The sequence below is a fragment of the Leucoraja erinacea genome, chromosome 2 (assembly GCF_028641065.1).
Source record: "Leucoraja erinacea ecotype New England chromosome 2, Leri_hhj_1, whole genome shotgun sequence".
In the NCBI taxonomy this organism is placed as follows: Eukaryota; Metazoa; Chordata; class Chondrichthyes; order Rajiformes; family Rajidae; genus Leucoraja; species Leucoraja erinaceus.
The window spans coordinates 133956502-133977315 of NC_073378.1; the positions used below are offsets into that span (position 1 = coordinate 133956502).

Consider the following 20814-nt stretch of genomic DNA (forward strand, 5'->3'; position numbering starts at 1 on the left):
TGCTTAACGTGTTATTACTGGCACATTGTGACTATGTCTAATTATACACATACTGTACCTGGACCAGCTGCTAACACATATAGACCTGACTAAAACTGCTCAAAGGCAAAGTTCATCAGTTGATGCCATAGAAGCAGAATTAGGCCATTTGGCTAATTGAGTCAACTCCGCCATTCGATCATGGCTGATCTATCTTATCTCCTCAACGTCATTCCAACGTGCTTTCTCCCCATAACCCTTGACATAAAGTCATATTTATGCGACATGCTCTTTTATATCATCCCACCTTCCTACTACCGGCACATCTCTATTATACTAAAACCCTTCGTCTTGTTTGTGGCTGTGTCTGTGTGTGTCAATATATGGTTAATCCCTATTTTCTTCCAAACGTTAGGCCACAGCCTTCCAATTTTCACACATTCTACTCACATTTTCACCATCGAGACGATAAACATCTTCACGTTGCATTCTCACCTATATTTCTCAAGTTTTTAATCATTTAAGGTTTTAAAAACAGCCAGAAAGCTCACCTTTTTCAGAAATAAAACCTGAGTGACGTCACAAGGCAGGACAGGACACACTGGGAGGGAGGGGTACTCCAGCGCTCGCAAGGGTGGTGCCGCGTACCCTGGCTGGAGCCGAGCCTGGTGCTCAAGCTGGTGTGGGAGCCGGACCCGGGACTTGGGATGGGGCTGTGACTGGGGCCAAGAAAGAAGCTGCCGCTGGAACCATGGACGAGCCTTGGTCCGGGGTCAGGGGCGACTGGACTGCAGCCCAGGCGACGGACGAGCTGATGGCTGGAGTCTACAGCCAGGGTGGGGCCAATGACGAGAACCAGGCCAAGGTAGAACCTGGGTAGGTCCTGGAGCAGGGAATGGGAGTGAGGGGAGGAGAATGAGGGAAATGGGCTGGGAAGTGGGGTGGTAGATGGAGATGGGGGGTGCAGAGGAGGTAGATGAGGAGCAGTGGAGGAGGGAGCGCCCCCTACCTATCTACCCTCACTCCCATCCTCTCTACCACCCCCGTCCTCTCTATCCCCCATCCTCTCTAACCCCCTCCCTCTCTACCGCACTCCCTCTCTACCCCACTCCATCTCTACTCCCCTCCCTCTATACCCAATGGAACTCATTGCTCATTCTGGAACATCCAATCAGAAATCAGTGTACTTTGAGACTCACCATGCCTGTACAGATTATCAAGGTGCAACGAAGAGTCTGACATATCTGTATTCGGGATTCCACATGCTGGTTGGTATATTGTCAATAAAAAGGAAGAAGAGAAAATTAGTCAACATCAGGGATTAATCAAATGATAAAACTGTTGCACATTGCCTCACCTTTAATGTCGTCTAATGTTCCCCTCCACCTCCTGCAATTCAAAGGAATAAAGTTCTAGATTGCCCAACCTCTCCATATAACTTAGACCCTCGAGTCCTGGCAATAATGTTGTAGGTCTTCTCTGCATTCTTTCCAGAGGAATAGCATCTTTCCTATATGTGAGTGACCAGAACTAAACACAATATTCGAAGTACGGCCTCCTCACCAATGTCATTCAATTCTGTCTTTCATTTTACAGTCGAGTACAGATACAATTGTGGGGCGCTGGTCAAATAAGGACCAAACGTCAGATTATTAAACGTGAGTAAACGGGATGGTACATTGACTGTAGACCATGATGAAATTAATAAATCCTTTCAGGAGTTTTATACCTCCCTATACCAATCAGAATTTCCTACTGATTCCACTATAATGCATGAGTTTTTAAAGAAACTGAACTTGCCAAATTTACCACATAATGAGTCTATGTTGTTAGATGAACTCATCATGGAGGAAGAAATACTGAAAGCAATCCTTTCGATGAATTCTGGTAAATCTCATGGTTTAGATGGGTTTACAGTGGAATTTTTAAAGTATTTCTCATGTTTACTGTCTCCATGGCAAGGTTTTTAAAGAAGCCTTTTTAATGAATAGATTACCACAATCCTTTTATGAATATGAAATAGTTGGGATCATGGAGACATGGCTCCAGGGTGACCAAGGCTGGGAGCTGAACATCCAGGGATATTCAATATTCAGGAGGGATAGACAGAAAAGGAAAAGGAGGTGGGGTAACGTTGCTGGTTAGAGAGATTAACGCAATAGAAAGGAAGGACATTAGCTTGGAGGATGTGGAATCGATTTGGGTAGAGCTGCGAAACACTAAGGGGCAGAAAACGCGAGTGGGAGTTGAGTACAGGCCACACAACAGTAGTAGTGGAGTTGGGGATGACATTAAACAGGAAATTAGAAATGCGTGCAACAAAGGTAAAACCGTTAATGGGTGACTTCAATCTACATATAGATTGGGTGAATCAAATTGGCATGGGTGCTGAGGAAGAGGATTTCTTGGAATGTATGCGTGATAGTTTTCTAAACCAACATGTAGAGAAACCAACGAGAGAGCAGGCTATTCTAGACTGGGTATTGAGTAATGAGGAAGGGTTAGTTAACAGTCTTGTTGTGCCTGGCCCCTTGGGCAAGAATGACCATAATATGGTTGCGTTCTTCATTAGGATGGAGAGTGACATTGTTCATTCAGAAACAAGGGTTCTTTTTCTTTTAAAATCTTTTTATTAGTTTTTTTTTCCAAAAAAACCCAAAAAAAACAAAGCAAAAAGAATAATGATAAACATAACAATGATGTTGATACATAGGGATCAGGATTACACAAATGACAGGTATAACCTAAATATGAGTCCAGTGTCAAAATACACATTGAATATAGACCTCCCGGTCTCTATGTAAATATAGTTAAATGTTTAAAATAAAACTTACAGATGTAGAAAAAAACACACAATGATAAAAAGAAAAAAAAGAAAAGGGAAAAAGGATGAAACAAAACCCCCCGAAACTAAAAGAAAAAAAAGAAAGCAAAACAGAATCTGAGCTGAGAATTTCAACAATTTAAGTATTTTTGGCGTCAAGTCCGTTCCACCATATAAATGGTTTTTATAACGGTTAGAGAGGGAGCAATTTATGTTGTGTGAAAGTCTTGAATAAATTTTCCCCAAGTCTTATCAAATTTAACCAAGGGTTCAACAATGTCATTCCTGATTTTTTTTCTAGATTTAAACATGATTGATAGAATTGATAGAATTTATTGCCACACAACCAGGGTCGGTGGAATTTTGGGTTGTCAGCAGCGGTACAATAATAAAGAACACACAACCACAATAAAAATATAACACAAACATAGGCACAGAACTTGGCCAGACCTCCTCCATTTTCCCCCGTGGTCGGCACCTCCACCCTCTGCAGCCGTTGCTGCGGGCGTCCAGATGGTAAAGGACAAAGTCAAAGGCAAGGTAAGTCCAGGATCGGCTCTTCCCCACCGGAGACCGCGGCTTCAGGTTGTTGTAGGCCGCAGGCCGGCGGTCGAAGATTTAAGGTTCCCGCCGCGCTGCGCCGCAGCCAGAAGCACCACAGACCGCAGGGCCGGTTGTCGAAGCTCCCCTCCAGGGGTGATGGTAAGTCCATGCCGGACCCGTGGTATAAGTTGGCCGCGGGCCGGCAGTGATGGCTTCTTCTTCCTACGGGTCCCCCACGAGGCTGTAGACGCCACGCCAGCTGGAGCTGTGCAAACCGCGGCTTCAGGCTGCCGGCTGCCCCGGGCCAGCGAAACGGAGCGCTCCCCTCCAGCGAGCCCCAGCCCGCTCCACGCCGAGAGTCCACGCTGCACCCGCCGCTGAAGCCCCGGGCGCGTCTCCGGGAAAGGCCGCACCGATCCTTACTGTTAGGCCACGGGGGAGGCGACCTGGAAAAAGTCGCCTCTCCATGGAGGAGGCGGCCGAAACGGTTTCCCCCTTACCCCCCCACACCACCCCCCACACAAAACACACCGAGAAACATCAAAAACATACTTTAAAACAAACTAAAAAAATAAAAAAAGTTGAAAAAACTAACGCGCTGCTGACAGGCTGCTGCCACTGCAGCGCCCCCTACCTCGGATATCGTTGTGGAAGATATTGTTTCTGAGTACCAATGGAGTGTGGTCGGAGAGTTGGAGTCTTTCCATTTAAATAAAATAGATCTTCGGCAATGAATGCGATAAAAGCAATCAACCGATGGGCGGAGCAGGACAAATGAATAGAATCTAACATTGGAAGCCCAAAAATTGCAGTAAAAGGATGAGGTTGTTACATCAATACCAAAGACTACAGAAATAGTATCAAAAATGTCTTTCCAATATTTTTCCAAAAGTGGGCAGGACCAAAACATATGGGTCTGTGAGGCCACTTCAGAGTTACATCTGTCACAGGTAGATTTTATATGACCATAAAAATGAGCTAACATCTTTTGACATATGAACTCTGGGAACCACCTTGAATTGTATCAGAGTGTGTCTTGCACACATTGAAGAGGTATTGACTAATTGAAGATTTCTCTCCCATTTCTCTATAGATAGAGAAAATTGGAGTTCTCTTTCCCAGTCATTCTTAATTTTATCAAATATGTCTACTTGTAATTTCAAAATCAACTCATAAATAGTCGTTATTAATCCTTTCTGATAAGGGTTCAAATGTAAAATGTTTTCCAAAATTCCGTTTGATTTGAAAAAGGGTAGAGGCCTTCAAAAATTGCAGATGAAAAGGGTAGAGCGGTAGCCTGTCTAAAAAGTGTTTTGTCTAATAGTATTTTTAAATATCTAAAAAAAAGTGTGAATTCCCGGTAAATTATTTTTTCGGGTTGGCGTCGTTGTTCGAAGCGGCCTCCAAACAACCCGGGGGCCGGGGGAAAACGGATCTGCGGAAATCGTCACGAAAAGCTACTCGCTAAAGACTACATGAGAATGAGAATGTACTACAGAGTCGCCCCGGTAGGCGGCGCGACTCTGGTCAGCAGCGGCCTCTGCAGCCTGTCCGCGTTTTTATTATTTTTTGTCTATGTTTATATGTAGTTTTTGTTATTTTTTGTTGGGCGTGTGTGGTGGGGGGGGGTCGGCCTGGGGCTTGGGATCGGGAGGACAGGGAACAGGGGGGGAAACTTTCACTGTGATGGGATGTTTGAATTGTATGTTAAATCTGTCCCTGCACTGGAGACCCGACAGTGTCTTTGTTTGTTTTTTTTTCGTTTTGGTCTCAGTTGTCGTTGGGGCTGCAACGGCCTCCAACCAAAAAAGAATCACGGGGGACTCAGGTGCCGACTACAGAGTCTCACCGTCGCCTCTGGTCAGCGCGGCCTCTGGCTGGCCGATTTTTTGTCCAGTTTTTGAGTGTGTGTGGGGGGGGTGGGGGAGCGGTGGAGGAAACTTTTAAATCTCTCCCGCACTGCTGCTGCTCGCTGCTGCTGCTGCTGACTCAGGTGCCGACTCACCTGCTGCTGCTGCTGCTGGATGAGGAGGCTGCTGCTGCTGGGTCTGCGGACGGCGGCACCGGGAGCCCGCGGATCCCTGGAGGGAGACCGCTTTTCAGGGCTCCTGCAACGGCGACTTCTCCCGCCCGAGTTGCGGGGTCGAAGAGCTCCTGGAGCGGGGCCTACATCACTGCCCCGCGCGGCTTGGAATGGCCGCGGGACTCTGCGAGCGCACGCCGGGGTCTCTAACACCAAGACCCGGTGTGCGACCTCGCACCACCCGGCGTGGCTTTAATGGCCGCGGGACAATCGCCATCGCCAGCCGGGGGCTTTGACTTTGACTCTGACATCGGGGGGGGGGGGAGTGCAGTGGAGAGATAAGTTTTTTTGGCCTTCCATCACAGCTATGTGATGGATGTTTATGTAAAATGTAAATTATGTTGTGTCTGGGGTCTATTTGTGTGTAATGTATGGCTGCAGAAACGGCATTTCATTTGGACCTCCAGGGGTCCAAATGACAATTAAATAGACTATTGACTATTGACTCTTCCATAAATGAAAGGCTTGATCAATACTAGAAGGTTGGAAGAGAAAATTAGATAAGATAGGACTCGATAAGATAAAATCATTTAGTCCAAAAACCTACGAAATTGAAACCATATTCGAAACGTATGTCTTATTATTGGGTTAGTCGTATATTTATTCAATATCGTAATGGTAAAACGTAACGAGGCCCCTAGAATAGAAGCCAATAATAGACCTTGTAAGGAATCATGTTCAAGATTTATCCATCCTGGGCATTGGGTATCTTCTAAATCTTTGGTCCAAAATGTTAGATAACAAACATTTGACTGCTCAATAGTATAATCTAAGGGTCGGCAATGCCAAATCATCACCCTTTTTTACTTAGTCTGGAATTTTTATTCTGCCATATATATGAAGACATTTTGGAATCAATAATATCAAAGAATGATTTGGCAATAAAAATTGGTATTGTTTGAAATAAATACAGAAATTTAGGTAAAATTAACATTTTAATAGCATTGATTTGGCCGATTAAAGATAAGGACATTGGTGACCACTTAGTAAACTGTTGTTTAATATGGTCAATCAAAGGCATAAAATTAGCTTTAAATAAATCCTTGTGTTTCTTGGTGATCTTAATACCTAGATAAGTAAAACTTTCGATAGTCAATCTAAGTGGAAACTGTCCATAATTCGAAACTAAATTATTTAATGGAAAAAGCAAACTCTTACTAAGATTTAGTTTATTACCAGAGAAACGACTAAATTGATTAAGTGGTGCTACTATTGCCGGAATAGATTTCTCAAGATTAGAAATGAATAATAAGTTTGGTATACTAATTTGGGGTTTTGTGATGTACAATAGTACATCATCTGCGTATAGAGATATTTTATTATTTGAATATTTTGTATTATAACCGTGGATATCCGGTTTGTTCTAATTCTTTTAGCTAAAGGTTCAATTATCTTTTGGATCTTTCTCAGGATACAGAATAAATTGGAATAAAAGTGAAATTATGTTGATAAAACCGAAAGACTCAACACACCTCTCAAATTTCCCTTTTGAAATAGCTACAGAAAAATTTAAATATTTGGGAATTGAAATCACTAGAAAATATCAAGCTATGTTTAATGCAAATTATAGTCCTTTACTTAAGAAATTAAATACTTTAATCAAATTCTGGAAAACACTTCCGATGTCTTTAATAGGTCGAATAAATGTTATAAAAATGATCTTTCTACCACAAATTCTACACCTATTCCAATCAATTCATATATACCTACCAACAAAGTTTTGTTTTAAACTGGACTTAGACATTACAAATTTTATATGGGACTATAAATCCTATAGAATACAAAGAACACACTTGAGCAAACCCAAAGAATTGGGAGGTTTAGCACTTCCTAACTTTATGTACTATTATTGGGCAGTAAATATCAAAAAATATGATTCACCTGCTGGACAATTCTGCCCAGCAGGTGGATTGGATTGTAATGGAGAGAGAGGACTGCTCCCCTTGTAATATTGGAGCGATCGTCCTCTCACCAATGAACCTGAATAACACAAATTACAATATAAATCCTATTATACATAGTACAATTAGAACTTGGAAACAAATAAAACATAACCTAAAATTAAGAAATCTATCTCTTTTATCTCAATAGTTAATAACCCATCATTTAAACCCTCTATTATAGATAAATCATTTACACAATGGGAAAGAATAGGAATTAAAATGCTCGGAGACTTGTATGAAACTGGAAAATTATTATCATTCCAACAATTCCAATTAAAATATAATTTGAGAAATAATCACTATTTTAAATATTTTCAAATGTGTGTCTATCTGATAAAATATACACAAGATTATTATAATATGCCACCAGATTTACTGGACGAAGCAATGAAGTCAAAGGCCGAATCAGCAAACTTAATATCATACTTGTAGAACATCATTTAAATATAGAAATACCATCAACCGACAGTATTAGAAGAGACTGGGAACAAGAACTAGCTATAAAAATTTCAAAAGAGAGGTGGGATAAACATTTACTATATGTGCAAAAATGCTCGATTAACGTAAGACACACTCTAATTCAATACAAAATCTTACACAGATTATACTATTCAAAAACCAAAATAAGTAAACTTTTTCCTAACGTCTCACCTATTTGTGATAAATGCCAATCTCAAGAAGCCACCATAGCGCACTAATTTGGTTTTGTATAAAAAGTCAAAAATTCTGGACTGCAATTTTTGAAATCTTCACAAAATTATTTAAAATAAAACTGATACCAAAAGCAGAATGGATTATCTTTGGAACAATGGAAGGTAGCCCTGAACTAAATGTGTTTCAAAAGAATTTATTTAATTATGGGCTAATAACGGGAAGAAAGTTTATAAATAAATGCTGGAAAAACTCTCCTATACCAACAATAAATATGTGTTTGAAACATTACACCTGGAAGATATGAGACTCCTCCTTGCAGGCAAATCAGACCACTTCCAAAAGACGTGGTCTGCATTTATCGACTTATTACAAGTATAAGGTGCAATAGTATTTTAAAAAAGAAATGGTGTCAGGATCTGGTAAGGGGGGGTGAAAAATACGAAGTTGGTATATCCCTTTTGCGCGGTTTTCACAATAGAGCTTTTGTTTATTTTTCTTTCTTTCTTTTCTATGGTCTATTTCTTAACTTTTTTCACTAACTCTTTGTCTAATGGGTCTTTCTTCTTGATCACTCTTTTACACTAACACGACTCTCTCTCACTTTCTTTACTTTCTTCATTTCTATCTTTCCTTAAAGCTTAAAAAATGAATGGGTACAATAAATATAATAAGATATATGGGGTTTGTACCACTGTAATTTAATGTACTTCTAATAAATAAAAATATTTTAAAAAAGGAAATGGAAGAATAACAGATCATCCGCATAAAGAGATAGCTTATGTGTCTTATTCCCGCGGACGATACCAAAAATATTAGGGGATTCCCTAATAGCGGTGGCCAAAGGTTCCAAAGCAATATCAAATAGTCAAGGACTTATAGGTCAGCCCTGCCTAGTACCTCAAACGAGCCTGTAAAAAGTGGATCTCTGATTATCAGGAAGTACAGAAGCCTGAGGAAGATGATATATCAGCTTGATCCAAGAAATACATTTTGGACCAATCTTAATTTTTTCAAGTATATTGAATAAATATTCCCATAATACTCTATCAAACGCTTTCTCGGCATCGTGAAATGACACATTCTGGGGTTTTATTTGTTGCTGTATATACAATATTCATTAATCTCCTAACAATAAAGTATGAGTAACGATTTTAATAAAACCTGTCTGATCTTCAGAGATAATTTGCGGTAAAATATTTTCCAATCTCATAGTTAATATTTTGGAAAGAATTTTGGAATCTACATTTAACAATGATATAGGTCTATATGATGTCACTTCAGTAGGGTCTTTATCTTTTTTAAGAATTAAAAAAATAGATGCTTCATAAAGATTGTTGTAATCTATTCCTTAAAAATGCTTCTTTAAAAACCTTGCATGGCCAGGGAGACAATAAATTTGAAAAATACTTTAAAAATTCTACTGTAAACCCATCTAAACCGAGAGCTTTACCAAAATTCATTGAAAGGATTGCTTTCTGTATTTCTTCTTCCATGATGGGTTCATCTAACAACAGTGACTCATTATGTGGTAAATTTGGTAAGTTGTTTCTTTAGAAACTCATGCATTACATTGGAATCAGTAGGAAATTCTGATTGGTATAGGGAGGTATAACATTCCTGAAAGGATTTATTTATTTCATCATGGTCTACAGTTAGTGTACCATCCTGTTTACTCACTTTAGTAATCTGATGCTTGCCGACACCGCTTTCAACTGATTAGCGAGTAATTTACCAGATTTTTCGCCATGTATATAAAATTTACTTTTGGTTTTAGGTAGCTGGTTCTCAATCGGTTCATACTAATAACAAATCATATCTCAATTGATGTTCAACTCTATTCTTATAGAGCTCTAAACTAGGAGCTTTTGTATATTTTTTAATAAATTTCTTTAATCTCGCCAGCCAATGTACGTATTTCTTTTTGAGTGTTTTTTTAATGAAATAAGTATGAAATAATTTGCCCATGAATATATGCCTTAAAAGCATCCCAGACTACACCATTGGATATTTCTTCAGTAGACTTTGTCAAGAAGTAAAAAGCAAACTGATCTTCAATAAAATTAATAACATTTAAATCTTGAAGCAAAGTAGCATTAAATCGCCATTGTTCAGCACTAAACTTGGAATCAGGTAGTTTGATTGATAGTTTCAATGGTGTGTGATCAGAAATAGCAATTGCATCATACTCACATGCAGTGACTGATGAAACTAGCCGCGAATCTATTATAAACTAGTCAATCCTAGAATAACTATGATATACGTGAAAAAAAAGAAAATTCTTTGTCATTTGGGTGTAAGAATCTCCAAACTTCTAACATTCCGGAGTCAAGTAAAAAAGAATTGATAAAACTACCTGATTGATTTGGAAGCACATGATCAGATGTAGATCTGTCAATCAAGTGGTTCAGACAGAAGTTGAAATCTCCAGCCATTATTAAAAAGTATTAATTTAAATTAGGAAAGGATGCAATTAACTGTTTAAAAAACTCAGGGTGATCAATATTTGGTGTGTAAACATTCACCATGGCGACTTTTTGCTTATGATGAACACCAGTAATCACCAAAAATCTACCATATGGAAATTGTTTTATAATGAACAAACGAAATTGAGGAGTCACTAAAAATAAAAATTGTCATCTTGCCTTACTTTTCCTGAACAAAAATAATGTGAGCATTTAGTCTGCGAAGAGCTTTAAATGTTTTTTCCTCTTAATTTGATTGTTCAAGCCATTCACATTCCATGAAAGGAAGTCAATAACTTTATCCATATTGCTCGTAAAAATCATGTGGGATGTAAAGGGTTAATTTCTTAAAGCCTAATAGTTCATGATACGGGAAGAAGAAAAATCTAGGTCGGAGCCAGAAGTGACGACATTTCAGACATTTTTGTAGTTCAGAATTTGCACAAATGAAAAACACTAAATAAGAAACAAGAGCCCCCCCCCCCCCAATGTAAAGCACAAAACTGACCAATAGACAGTCAGTAAGCTACCAAATCCCTTCCCCACCCCCATTTTTACTAGCAACCGCACCCGACGTAGAAAAGAGCATATTTGCCACTCAAGAGCCATAACACGTTTATTGTTGTCGTTTGAGAGAGAAAAAAAAATACATACTGGCAAAGAAACTGAAGAGCAAGAGCTACATATTATTATCCAAGGTTAAAATATGAAAAACAAGAACTGCGTTCACTTCATTTGTCTAAAGGCAGGGGAACACAAATTAACAAAGAAATTCTTAAAAATTAATATATATAAAAGAAAACCAACTCGTCCAGTTAAATTCTTAATCATTACCAAACGATATATTGTCAAAATAGGAACAGTAGATCTCCAATTATGACTTAATCAGCTTTCAATTACTCCCCTTCACCATCGTAACTCTCCAAAAAGCTGGAAGCATCTCGAGGATTGTTAAAAAATCGAATGCTACTATTGAAAAGTCGTATATGCCGTCTTGCTGAATAAAGTAAGGCTGGGCGCAACTTTTTCTTAAACAGTTCAGACATTACATTATGATAAGACTTTCTTATTTCCAAAAGCTCGTAACTATAATCAGTAACAAACCGAAACTTGCTTCCTTCATATTCAACCATGCCCTTTTTTTTTTGCTGCCTGGAGAATATTCTCCTTCATTTGCAAAAAGTGAACCGAACAATCAAGTGTCTCGGTTTATTACCAGATTTCTTCTGTGTGCGTTATCCAAAAATGGAAGATTTTCATTGTGCTCAATGTTGAAAGTCTCCTTTATCATTTTAGAAGCATATTTTATAACATTATCTCCTTCTTGAACTTCTGGCAAACCAACAATTCGTAAATTCAATCGACGGCTTCTGTTTTCCAGATCCATATTTTTAATCTTATATTGCTGAAGTGCTCGAGTATTTTCATTCCTTCTCCATTCCAGTTTTTCAATCTCTCTCCTGGCCCAAGGTTTGCAAGTTATCAATTTGTTCCTTTTGTTCACGAAGTTCATCTTGTAACATAGTCAGCTTTTCTTGAACTTCCTTCAATTTGCTCGAAACGCCTTTTCGACCCGACCTCGGAACGGGCAGCAGCAGCGGTCACCCGACCTTGGAGCGGGCAGCGGCAGCGGCGACCCGACCTCTGAGCGGGTCGCTGGAACTCCCGCGACAACAGCTGCGTCCTCTGGACTGGACTGGAGGGTGGCTTCGACCACCCCGGGCCGCGGAGTTGAACCGGCCCGTTCGCGGAGCTTGGATTCAGCCGGCGGACTGACATTACTTACCATCACCCAGCGGGGTCACACCATCCGAAGCCTGGATCGCCTCGGCGCAGAGGGAGAATAAGAAGGGAAGAGAAAAAGACTTAGGACTTTTGCCTTCCATCACAGTGGGGAGTATTCAACTCACTGCGGTGGATGTTAATTTGTGTTTATTGTGTGTTTTTGTCATTTTTTTCTATATGTAGGACTGCAAGGCAACGAAATTTCATTCAGACCACAAGGTCTGAATGACAATAAAGGCTACTTTGCCTTTGACTTTCACCATTTCTTCCAAACTGCAAAATCTTGTTTTCATTTCATTTTTCAGTTCATTTTTCAATTCATCGTTCATTTTCTATATTGCTTCTATGATACTAGTCAGAAGCTGTGGCTGTGGTTGTGGCTTTCCCCTGTTCCTTCCTTAGGGAGCCTCCTTTCCTTCTTGTCTCCATCATTTTTTCATGATTAAGGCATGTAAAAGTGTTATCAACACTTTATGAAAAGGTAGACCGTGCCTTGGTCAAGTAATCACAAGTAACGTTGAAAGAGTGGTAAGTGAAGGTTAAAAGTTAAGGGAGCAAATTAATTTGCAAACTTTACAGCATACTGCCACTAGGAGAGAATGTATGCGGGATAGTTTTCTAAACCAACATGTAGAGGAACCAATGAGAGTGCAGGCTATTCTAGACTGGGTATTGAATAATGAAGAAGGGTTAGTTAGCCTTGAGTGTGGCCCCTTGGGCAAGAGTGACCATAATATGGTTGAGTTCTTAATTAGGATGGAGAGTGACATAGTTAATTCAGAAACAAGGGTTCTGAACTTAAAGAAAGGTAACTTTGAGGGTATGAGACGTGAATTGGCCAAGATAGACTGTTAATTGATTCTTAATGGGTTGACGGTGGATATGCAATGGAAGGCATTTAAAGACCACATGGATGAACTACAACAATTGTTCATCCCAGTTTGGTAAAACAATAAATCAGGGAAGGTAGTGCATCCATGGATAACAAGGGAAATTAGGGATAGTATCAAAACAAAAGATGAAGCATACAAATTGGCCAGAAAAAGTAGCCTACCAGAGGACTGGGAGAAATGCAGTCCAGCAGAGGAGGACTAAAGGCTTAATTAGGAAAGGGAAAATAGATTATGAAAGAAAACTGGCAGGGAACATAAAAACGGACTGCAAAAGCTTTTATAGATATATGAAGAGAAAAAGATTAGTTAAAACAAATGTAGATCCCATGCAGTCAGAAATAGGTGAAGTGATCATGGGGAACAAGGACATGGCAGACCAATTGAATAACTACTTTGGCAGGGGACCGGGGGTCAAATGAGATGGAGGAACTGAGTGAAATCCAGGTTAGTCGGGAATGGTGTTAGGTAAATTGAATGGATTAAAGGCCGATAAATTCCCAGATAAGCTGCATCTCAGAGTGGTTAAGGAAGTAGCCCCAGAAATAGTTAATACATTAGTGATAAGTTTTCAAAACTCTTTAGATTCATGAGTGATTCCTGAGGATTGGAGGGTAGCTAATGTAACCCCACTTTTTAAAAAGGGAGAGAGAAAACGGGGAATTACGGACCAGTTAGTCTAACATCGGAAGTGGGGAAAATGCTAGTCAGTTATTAAAGATATGATAGCAGCACATTTGGAAAGTGGTGAAATCATTGGATAAAGTCAGCATGGATTTATGAAAGGTAAATCATGTCTGACGATTCTTATAGACATTTTCGGGGGTGTAACTAGTAGGGTGGATAAGGGAGAACCAGTGGATGTGATATATCTGGACTTTCAGAAGGCTTTCGACAAGGTCCCACAGAAGAGATTAGTATGCAAACTTAAAGCACACGGTATTGGGGGTTCAGTGGTGTGCATAGAGAACTGGCTGGCAGACAGGAAGCAAAGAGTAGGAGTAAACGGGTCCTTTTCAAAATGGCAGGCAATGACGGGTGGGGTACCGCAAGCCTCAGTGTTGGGACCCCAGCTATTTACAATATATATTAATGATTTGGACGAGGGAATCGAATGCAACATCTCCAAGTTTGCAGATGACACGAAGCTGGAGGGCAGTGTTAGCTGTGAGGAGGATGCCAGGAGGCTGCAAGGTGACTTGGATAGGTTAGGTGAGTGGGCAAATGCATGGCAGATGCAGTATAATGTGGATAAATGTGAGGTTATCCACTTTGGTGGCAAGAACAGGAAAGTAGACTATTATCTGAATGACGGCTGATTAGGAAAAGGGGAGATGCAACGAGACCTGGGTGTCATGGTACACCAGTCATTGAAAGTAGGCATGCAGGTGCAGCAGGCAGTGAAGAAAGCGAATGGTATGTTAGCATTCATAGCAATAGGATTTGAGTAAAGGAGTAGGGAGGTTCTACTGCAGTTGTACAGGGCCTTGGTGCGACCACACCTGGAGTATTGCGTACAGTTTTGGTCTCCTAATCTGAGGATAGACATTCTTGCCATAGAGAGAGTACAGAGAAGGTTCACCAGACTGATTCCTGGGATGGCTGGACTTTCATATGAAGAAAGACTGGATAGACTCGGCTTGTACTCGATAGAATTTAGAAGATTGATAGGGGAGCTTAAGGGGTTGGACAGGCTAGAGGCAGGAAGATTGTTCCCGATGTTGCGGAAGTCCAGAACAAGGGGTCACAGTTTAAGGATAAGGGGGAAGACTTTTACGACCGAGATGAGAAAAAAGATGTTCACAGAGAGTGGTGAATCTGTGGAATTCTCTGCCACAGAAGGTAGTTGAGGCCAGTTCAAGACTATATTTAAGAGTTAGATGTGACCCTTGTGGCTAAAGGGATCAGGGGGTATGGAGAGAAGGCAGGTACAGGATACTGAGTTGGATGATCAGCCATGATCATATTGAATGGCGGTGCAGGCTCGAAGGGCCGAATGGTCTATTCCTGCACCTATGTTTCTATGAAGCATCTATTTCTTTAATTCTTAAAAAAGATAAAGATCCTACTGAAGTGACATCATATAGACCTATATCACTGTTAAATGGAGATTCCAAAATTTTTTCCAAAATATTAGCTATGAGATTGGAAAACATTTTACCGCAAATTATATTTGAAGATCAGACAGGTTTTATTAAAAAATCATTACATATTTTAAAATTAGGAGCTTAACGAATATCGTATATGCAGCATCAAATAAAGCTTCAGAATGTGTCATTTAACTTGATGCTGAGAAGGCGTTTGATAGAGTAGCATGGGAATACTTATTCAATACACTTGAAAAATGTAAGTTTGTTTCAAAATGTATTTCTTGGATCAAGCTGATATATCATATACCTCAGGCTTCTGTACTTATCAATAATCAGAGATCCCTTTTTTCAGGTTCTTTCGAGGTACTAGACAGGGCTGTCCTTTAAGTCCTTTATTGTTTGATATCGCTTTGGGACCTATGGCCACCGCTAATAGGAAATCCCCTAATATTCTTGGTATTGCCCATGGGAATAAGACACAAGCTATCTCTTTATGCAGATGATCTGTTATTATTCATTTCTAATCCTGAGAAATCTATTCCGGCAATAGTAGTACAGGTGCACAACCTTTTATCCGAAGTTCCAAATAATGAAAACCTCCGAATAGCGACATTTTTTCAGTCCTTGAAGAAAGGTCCTTGAAAACGTTCACCGAGGGTGGCCCGCAGAGGTGACAGCGGAACCTCCGGTCGGTCCTCGAAGAAAGGGGAACTAAATCCCCATTCATAAAAGAGAAGGCGAGGGTATATTGCGCGGGAGGGTTAATAATTGACAATCTGCTGCTGCCTGCCCGCTCAGTTAAAAAGTTCCCACGGTAGACTCACGATACACAGTGGATCGTGAGTCTTGCATGAGAACTTTTTAACTCAGCGTGCAGCAGCAAATTGTCGCTCCCTTCAGTTTCACCCCACCTACACCCCTCTGCTTCCCGGCCATGTGTGTGACCCCTTCCCTCCCCTCTCCAGCTCCCCGCCCATTGCACCGGCGCGGGGGGTTTGCACTGTCTTCACGTCGGAGCCAGTGCCAGTCACCGGAGACGTCAGGACCAACGGGACACCGGCCCCCAGGCCCACTGCAAGCACTGAGATCCCAGAGACCCACAGCCAGCAGCAGCCCAGCCACGTTCCAATTCGAAGCTGATGGTGTGCAAAGTACGTCTTGGTCTTGAGGTTGCGGATGAGGGGGCGCAGCTCGGGCTGTGACGTCTCCGGCCACCACCCTGTACAAGAGCTGAGACTGGGAACTGTGGGGTTGTTTGCAGTTGCAGAGGGAGGGGGCAAGCGTGGTACAGTTCCCAGTCTCAGCTCCAGTCCAGAGGGGTGACCGGAGACGTCAGGACCAACGGGACACCGACTGCAAGCACGGAGATCCCAGAGACTCACAGCCAGCAGCAACTCTAGCCCAGCCCCGCTCCAACTCCAGAGGAACCCGGGTTGCGGATGAGGGGGCGCAGCTCGGGCTGTGGGCGAACTGCCACTTGTCGCTGTAGCGGCGCATCGGGGAGCGGGTTCCTGTTGGTCCTGACGTCTCCGGCCACCCCCCTGGACAGGAGCTGAGAGACGTCAGGACCACCAGAAGCCGCTCCCCGATGGATCGCTACAGCGACAAGTGGCAGTTCGCCCACAGCCCGAGCTGCACCCCCTCATCGGGACACCGACCCCCAGGCCCACTGCAAGCACGGAGATCCCAGAGACTCACAGCCAGCAACAACTCTAGCCCAGCCCCGCTCCAACTCCAGAGGAACCCGGGTTGCGGATGAGGGGGCGCAGCTCGGGCTGTGGGCGAACTGCCACTTGTCGCCGTAGCGGCCCATCGGGGAGCGGCTTCCTCGGGAGTTGGAGGGACAGGGAGACACAGCGGCTTTTGAGAATGGTGGGCAATCACTTCCAAAGTTCTGCCCACACAGTCAGTACACCTCTCCTACACTTGTCTCCCGCACTAAGATTATCTCGCAGAGAATGATCCCAGCCTAACCCTCCCTATTCTCTCCTATTCTGCAAGAAAAAACTACATTGAAGACTCAAACTCGCGATCGAGTAACTGCCGGGATCGAGGCGCAAACTCGCGACCTTGCGGATATGAGCCGAGCACTCTACCACTGAGCCAGCTGTTAAAATCTACGCTAAAAATCTTCCATTCCGAAAGCCGAAAAATTCTGAATTACGAAAAGTGTCTGGTCCCAAGGCTTTCGGATATAAGGTTGTGCACCTGTACTACTTAATCAATTCAGTCGTTTTTCTGGTTATAAATTAAATCTTAGTAAGAGTGAGCTTTTTCCATTAAACAATTTAGTTTCGAATTATGGACAGTTTCCATTTAGATTGACTACCGAATGTTTTACTTATTTAGGTATTAAGATTACCAAGAAGCACAAGGATTTCTTTAAAGCTAATTTTCACCTTTAATTTACCATATCAAACAACAGTTTACTAAATGGTCACCAATGTCCTTATCTTTAATCAGCCGAATCAATGCTATTAAAATGTTTATCTTACCAACATTTTTGTATTTATTTCAGACGATACCAATTTTTATTGCTAAATCTTTCTTTGATATTATTGACTCCAAAATGTCTTCATATATATGGCAGAATAAAAATTCCAGACTAAGCAAAAAATACTTACAGAAATCAAAAAAAGACAGTGGTTTGGCATTGCCAAACCTTAGATTCTACTATTGGGCAGTTAATGTTCGTTATTTAACGTTTCGGACAAAAGATTTAGAAGATACCCAATGCCCAGGATGGATAAATCTTGAACGTGATTCTATGCAAGGGCTATCATTGGCTTCTATTCTAACGGCCTCGTTACCTTTTACAATTATGAGATTGAATAAATATACAATTAACCCAATAATAAGACATACACTCCGAATATGGTTTCAATTTCGTAAGTTTTTGGATTGAACAATTTTATCTTATTGAGTCCTATCATATCTAATTTTTCTTCCAACCTTCTAGCACTAATCAAGCCTTTCTGTTATGGAAGAGGAAGGGATTAGTAGCTTTTCGTGATTTGTTTTTGGATGCTTGTTTTATGTATTTTGAACAAATCTCCAATAAATATAATCTACCTAACTCACATTTCTTTGATATTTACAAACTAGACATTTTTTGAGGGCTGCACAACCCTTTTTTCCATTATCACATCAAACCGAAATCTTGGAAAAAAATTTAAATTTGAACCCTTATCAGGAGGGCCTAATAACGACTATTTATGAGTTGATTTTGAAATACAAAAAAAACATTTGCACTTAAATTTGGTGGCCTTTCACCCTTGCTTGAAGTGGTAAGAAACTGCACTTAAATTTGGTGGCCTTGCTTGCACCCTGCTTGAAGTGGTAGGAAACTGCACTTGAATTTAGTGGCCATGCACCCTGCTGGAAGTGGTAGGGAACTCCACTTACATTAGGTGGCCTTGAACCCTGCTTGAAGTGGTATGAAACTGCACTTGAATTTGGTGGCCTTGCACCCTGCTTGAAAGGGTATGAAACTTCACGTGAATTTGGTGGCCTTGCACCCTGCTTGAAACGGTATGAAACTATACTTGAATTTGATGGCCTCGCACCCTGCTTGAAACGGTATGAAACTGCATTTGAGTTTGGTGGCCTTGCACCCTGCTTGAAATGGTATGAAACTGCACTTGAATTTGGTGACCTTGCACCCTGCTTGAAATGGTGTAAAACCGCATTTGAATTTGATGGCCTTGCACCCTGCTTGTAATGGTATGAAACTGCACCTGAATTTGGTGGGCTTGCACTTTGCTTGAAGTGGTATGAAATGGCACTTGATTTTGGTGGCCTTGCACCCTGCTTGAAATGGTATGAAACCGCACTTGATTTTGGTGGCCTTGCACCCTGCTTGAAGTAGTATGAAACTGCATTTGAAATTGGTGGCCATGCACCCTGCTTGAAGTGGTTGGAAACTGCACTTGAATTCGGTGACTTTGCACCCTGCTTGACATGGTATGAAATGGCATTTAAATTTGGTGTCCTTGCACCCTGCTTGAAATGGTATGAAATGGCACTTGATTTTGGTGGCCTTGCACCCTGCTTGAAATGGTATGAAACCGCACTTGATTTTGGTGGCCTTGCACCCTGCTTGAAATGGTGTAAAACCGCATTTGAATTTGATGGCCTTGCACCCTGCTTGTAATGGTATGAAACTGCACCTGAATTTGGTGGGCTTGCACCTTGCTTGAAGTGGTATGAAATGGCACTTGATTTTGGTGGCCATGCACCCTGCTTGAAGTGGTAGGGAACTCCACTTACATTAGGTGGTCTTGAACCCTGCTTGAAGTGGTATGAAACTGCACTTGAATTTGGTGGCCTTGCACCCTGCTTGACATGGTTTGAAACTGCACTTGAATTTGGTGGCCTTGCACCCTACTTGAAATGGTATGAAACCGCACTTGATTTTGGTGGCCTTGCACCCTGCTTGAAGTAGTATGAAACTGCATTTGAAATTGGTGGCCATGCACCCTGCTTGAAGTGGTAGGAAACTGCACTTGAATTCGGTGACTTTGCACCCTGCTTGACATGGTATGAAACGGCATTTAAATTTGGTGGCCTTGCCCCCTGCTTGAAATGGTATGAAACAGTATTTGAATTTGGTAGCCTTGCATCCAGCTAGAAATGCTATGAAACTGCACTTCAAATTTGGTGGGCTTGCAACCTGCATGAAATGGTATGAAACTGCACTTGAATTTGATGGCCTTGCACCCTGCTTGAAATGGTATGAAAATGCATTGGAATTTGGTGGCCTTGCACCCTGCTTGAAATGTGAAACGGCATTTGAATTTGGTGGCCTTCCACCCTGCATGAAGTGGTTGAAACGGCATTTGAATTTGGTGGCCTTGCACCCTGCTTGAAATGATATGAATTGCCATTTCAATTTGGTGGCCTTGCACCCTGCCTGAAATGTTATGAAACTGTACTTGAAATTGGTGGCCTTGCACCCTGCTTGAAACGGTATGAAACTGCATTTGAATTTGGTGGCCTTGCACTCTGCTAGAAATGCTATGAAACTGCACTTCAATTTGGTGGCCTTGCAAATTGCTTCAAATGGTATGAAACTGCACTTGAATTTGATGGCCTTGCACCCTGCTTGAAATGGTATGAAAATGCATTTGAATTTGGAGGCCTTGCACCCTGCTTGAAATGTGAAACTGCATTTAAATTTGGTGGTCTTGCACCCTTGCTTGAAATGGTATGAAACTGCATTTGAGTTTGGTGGCCTTGCACACTACTTGTAGTGGTTTGAAACTGCACTTGATTTTGGTGGCCTTGCACCCTGCTTGAAGTGCTATGAAACCACACTTGAATTTGGTGGCCTTGCAACACTGCTTGAAGTGCTATGAAACCACACTTGAATTTGATGGCCTTGCACCCTGCTTGAAATGGTAGGAAACTACACTTGAATTTGGTGGCCTTGCACCCTGCTTAAAGTGGCAGGAAACTGTAGTTGCATTTGGTGGTGTTGCACCCTGCTTGAAGTGGTAGGAAACTGCTCTTGAATTTGGTGGCCTTGCACCCTGCTTGAAGTGGTAGGAAACTTTGCTTGA

General features: G+C 41.5%; 1 protein-coding gene across 5 annotated transcripts in view; it reads right to left on the reverse strand.

Moving 5' to 3' along the window:
• LOC129715962 (uncharacterized) overlaps positions 1–20814 on the reverse strand; it is a 275535-nt gene that overhangs the window by 148343 nt on the left and 106378 nt on the right. For all 5 annotated transcript variants that reach the window (XM_055665868.1, XM_055665873.1, XM_055665863.1 and 2 more), the window contains exon 8: positions 1179–1244. In XM_055665868.1, coding sequence (XP_055521843.1) covers positions 1179–1244 — 66 coding nt within the window. The remainder of the gene's footprint in view (positions 1–1178; positions 1245–20814) is intronic.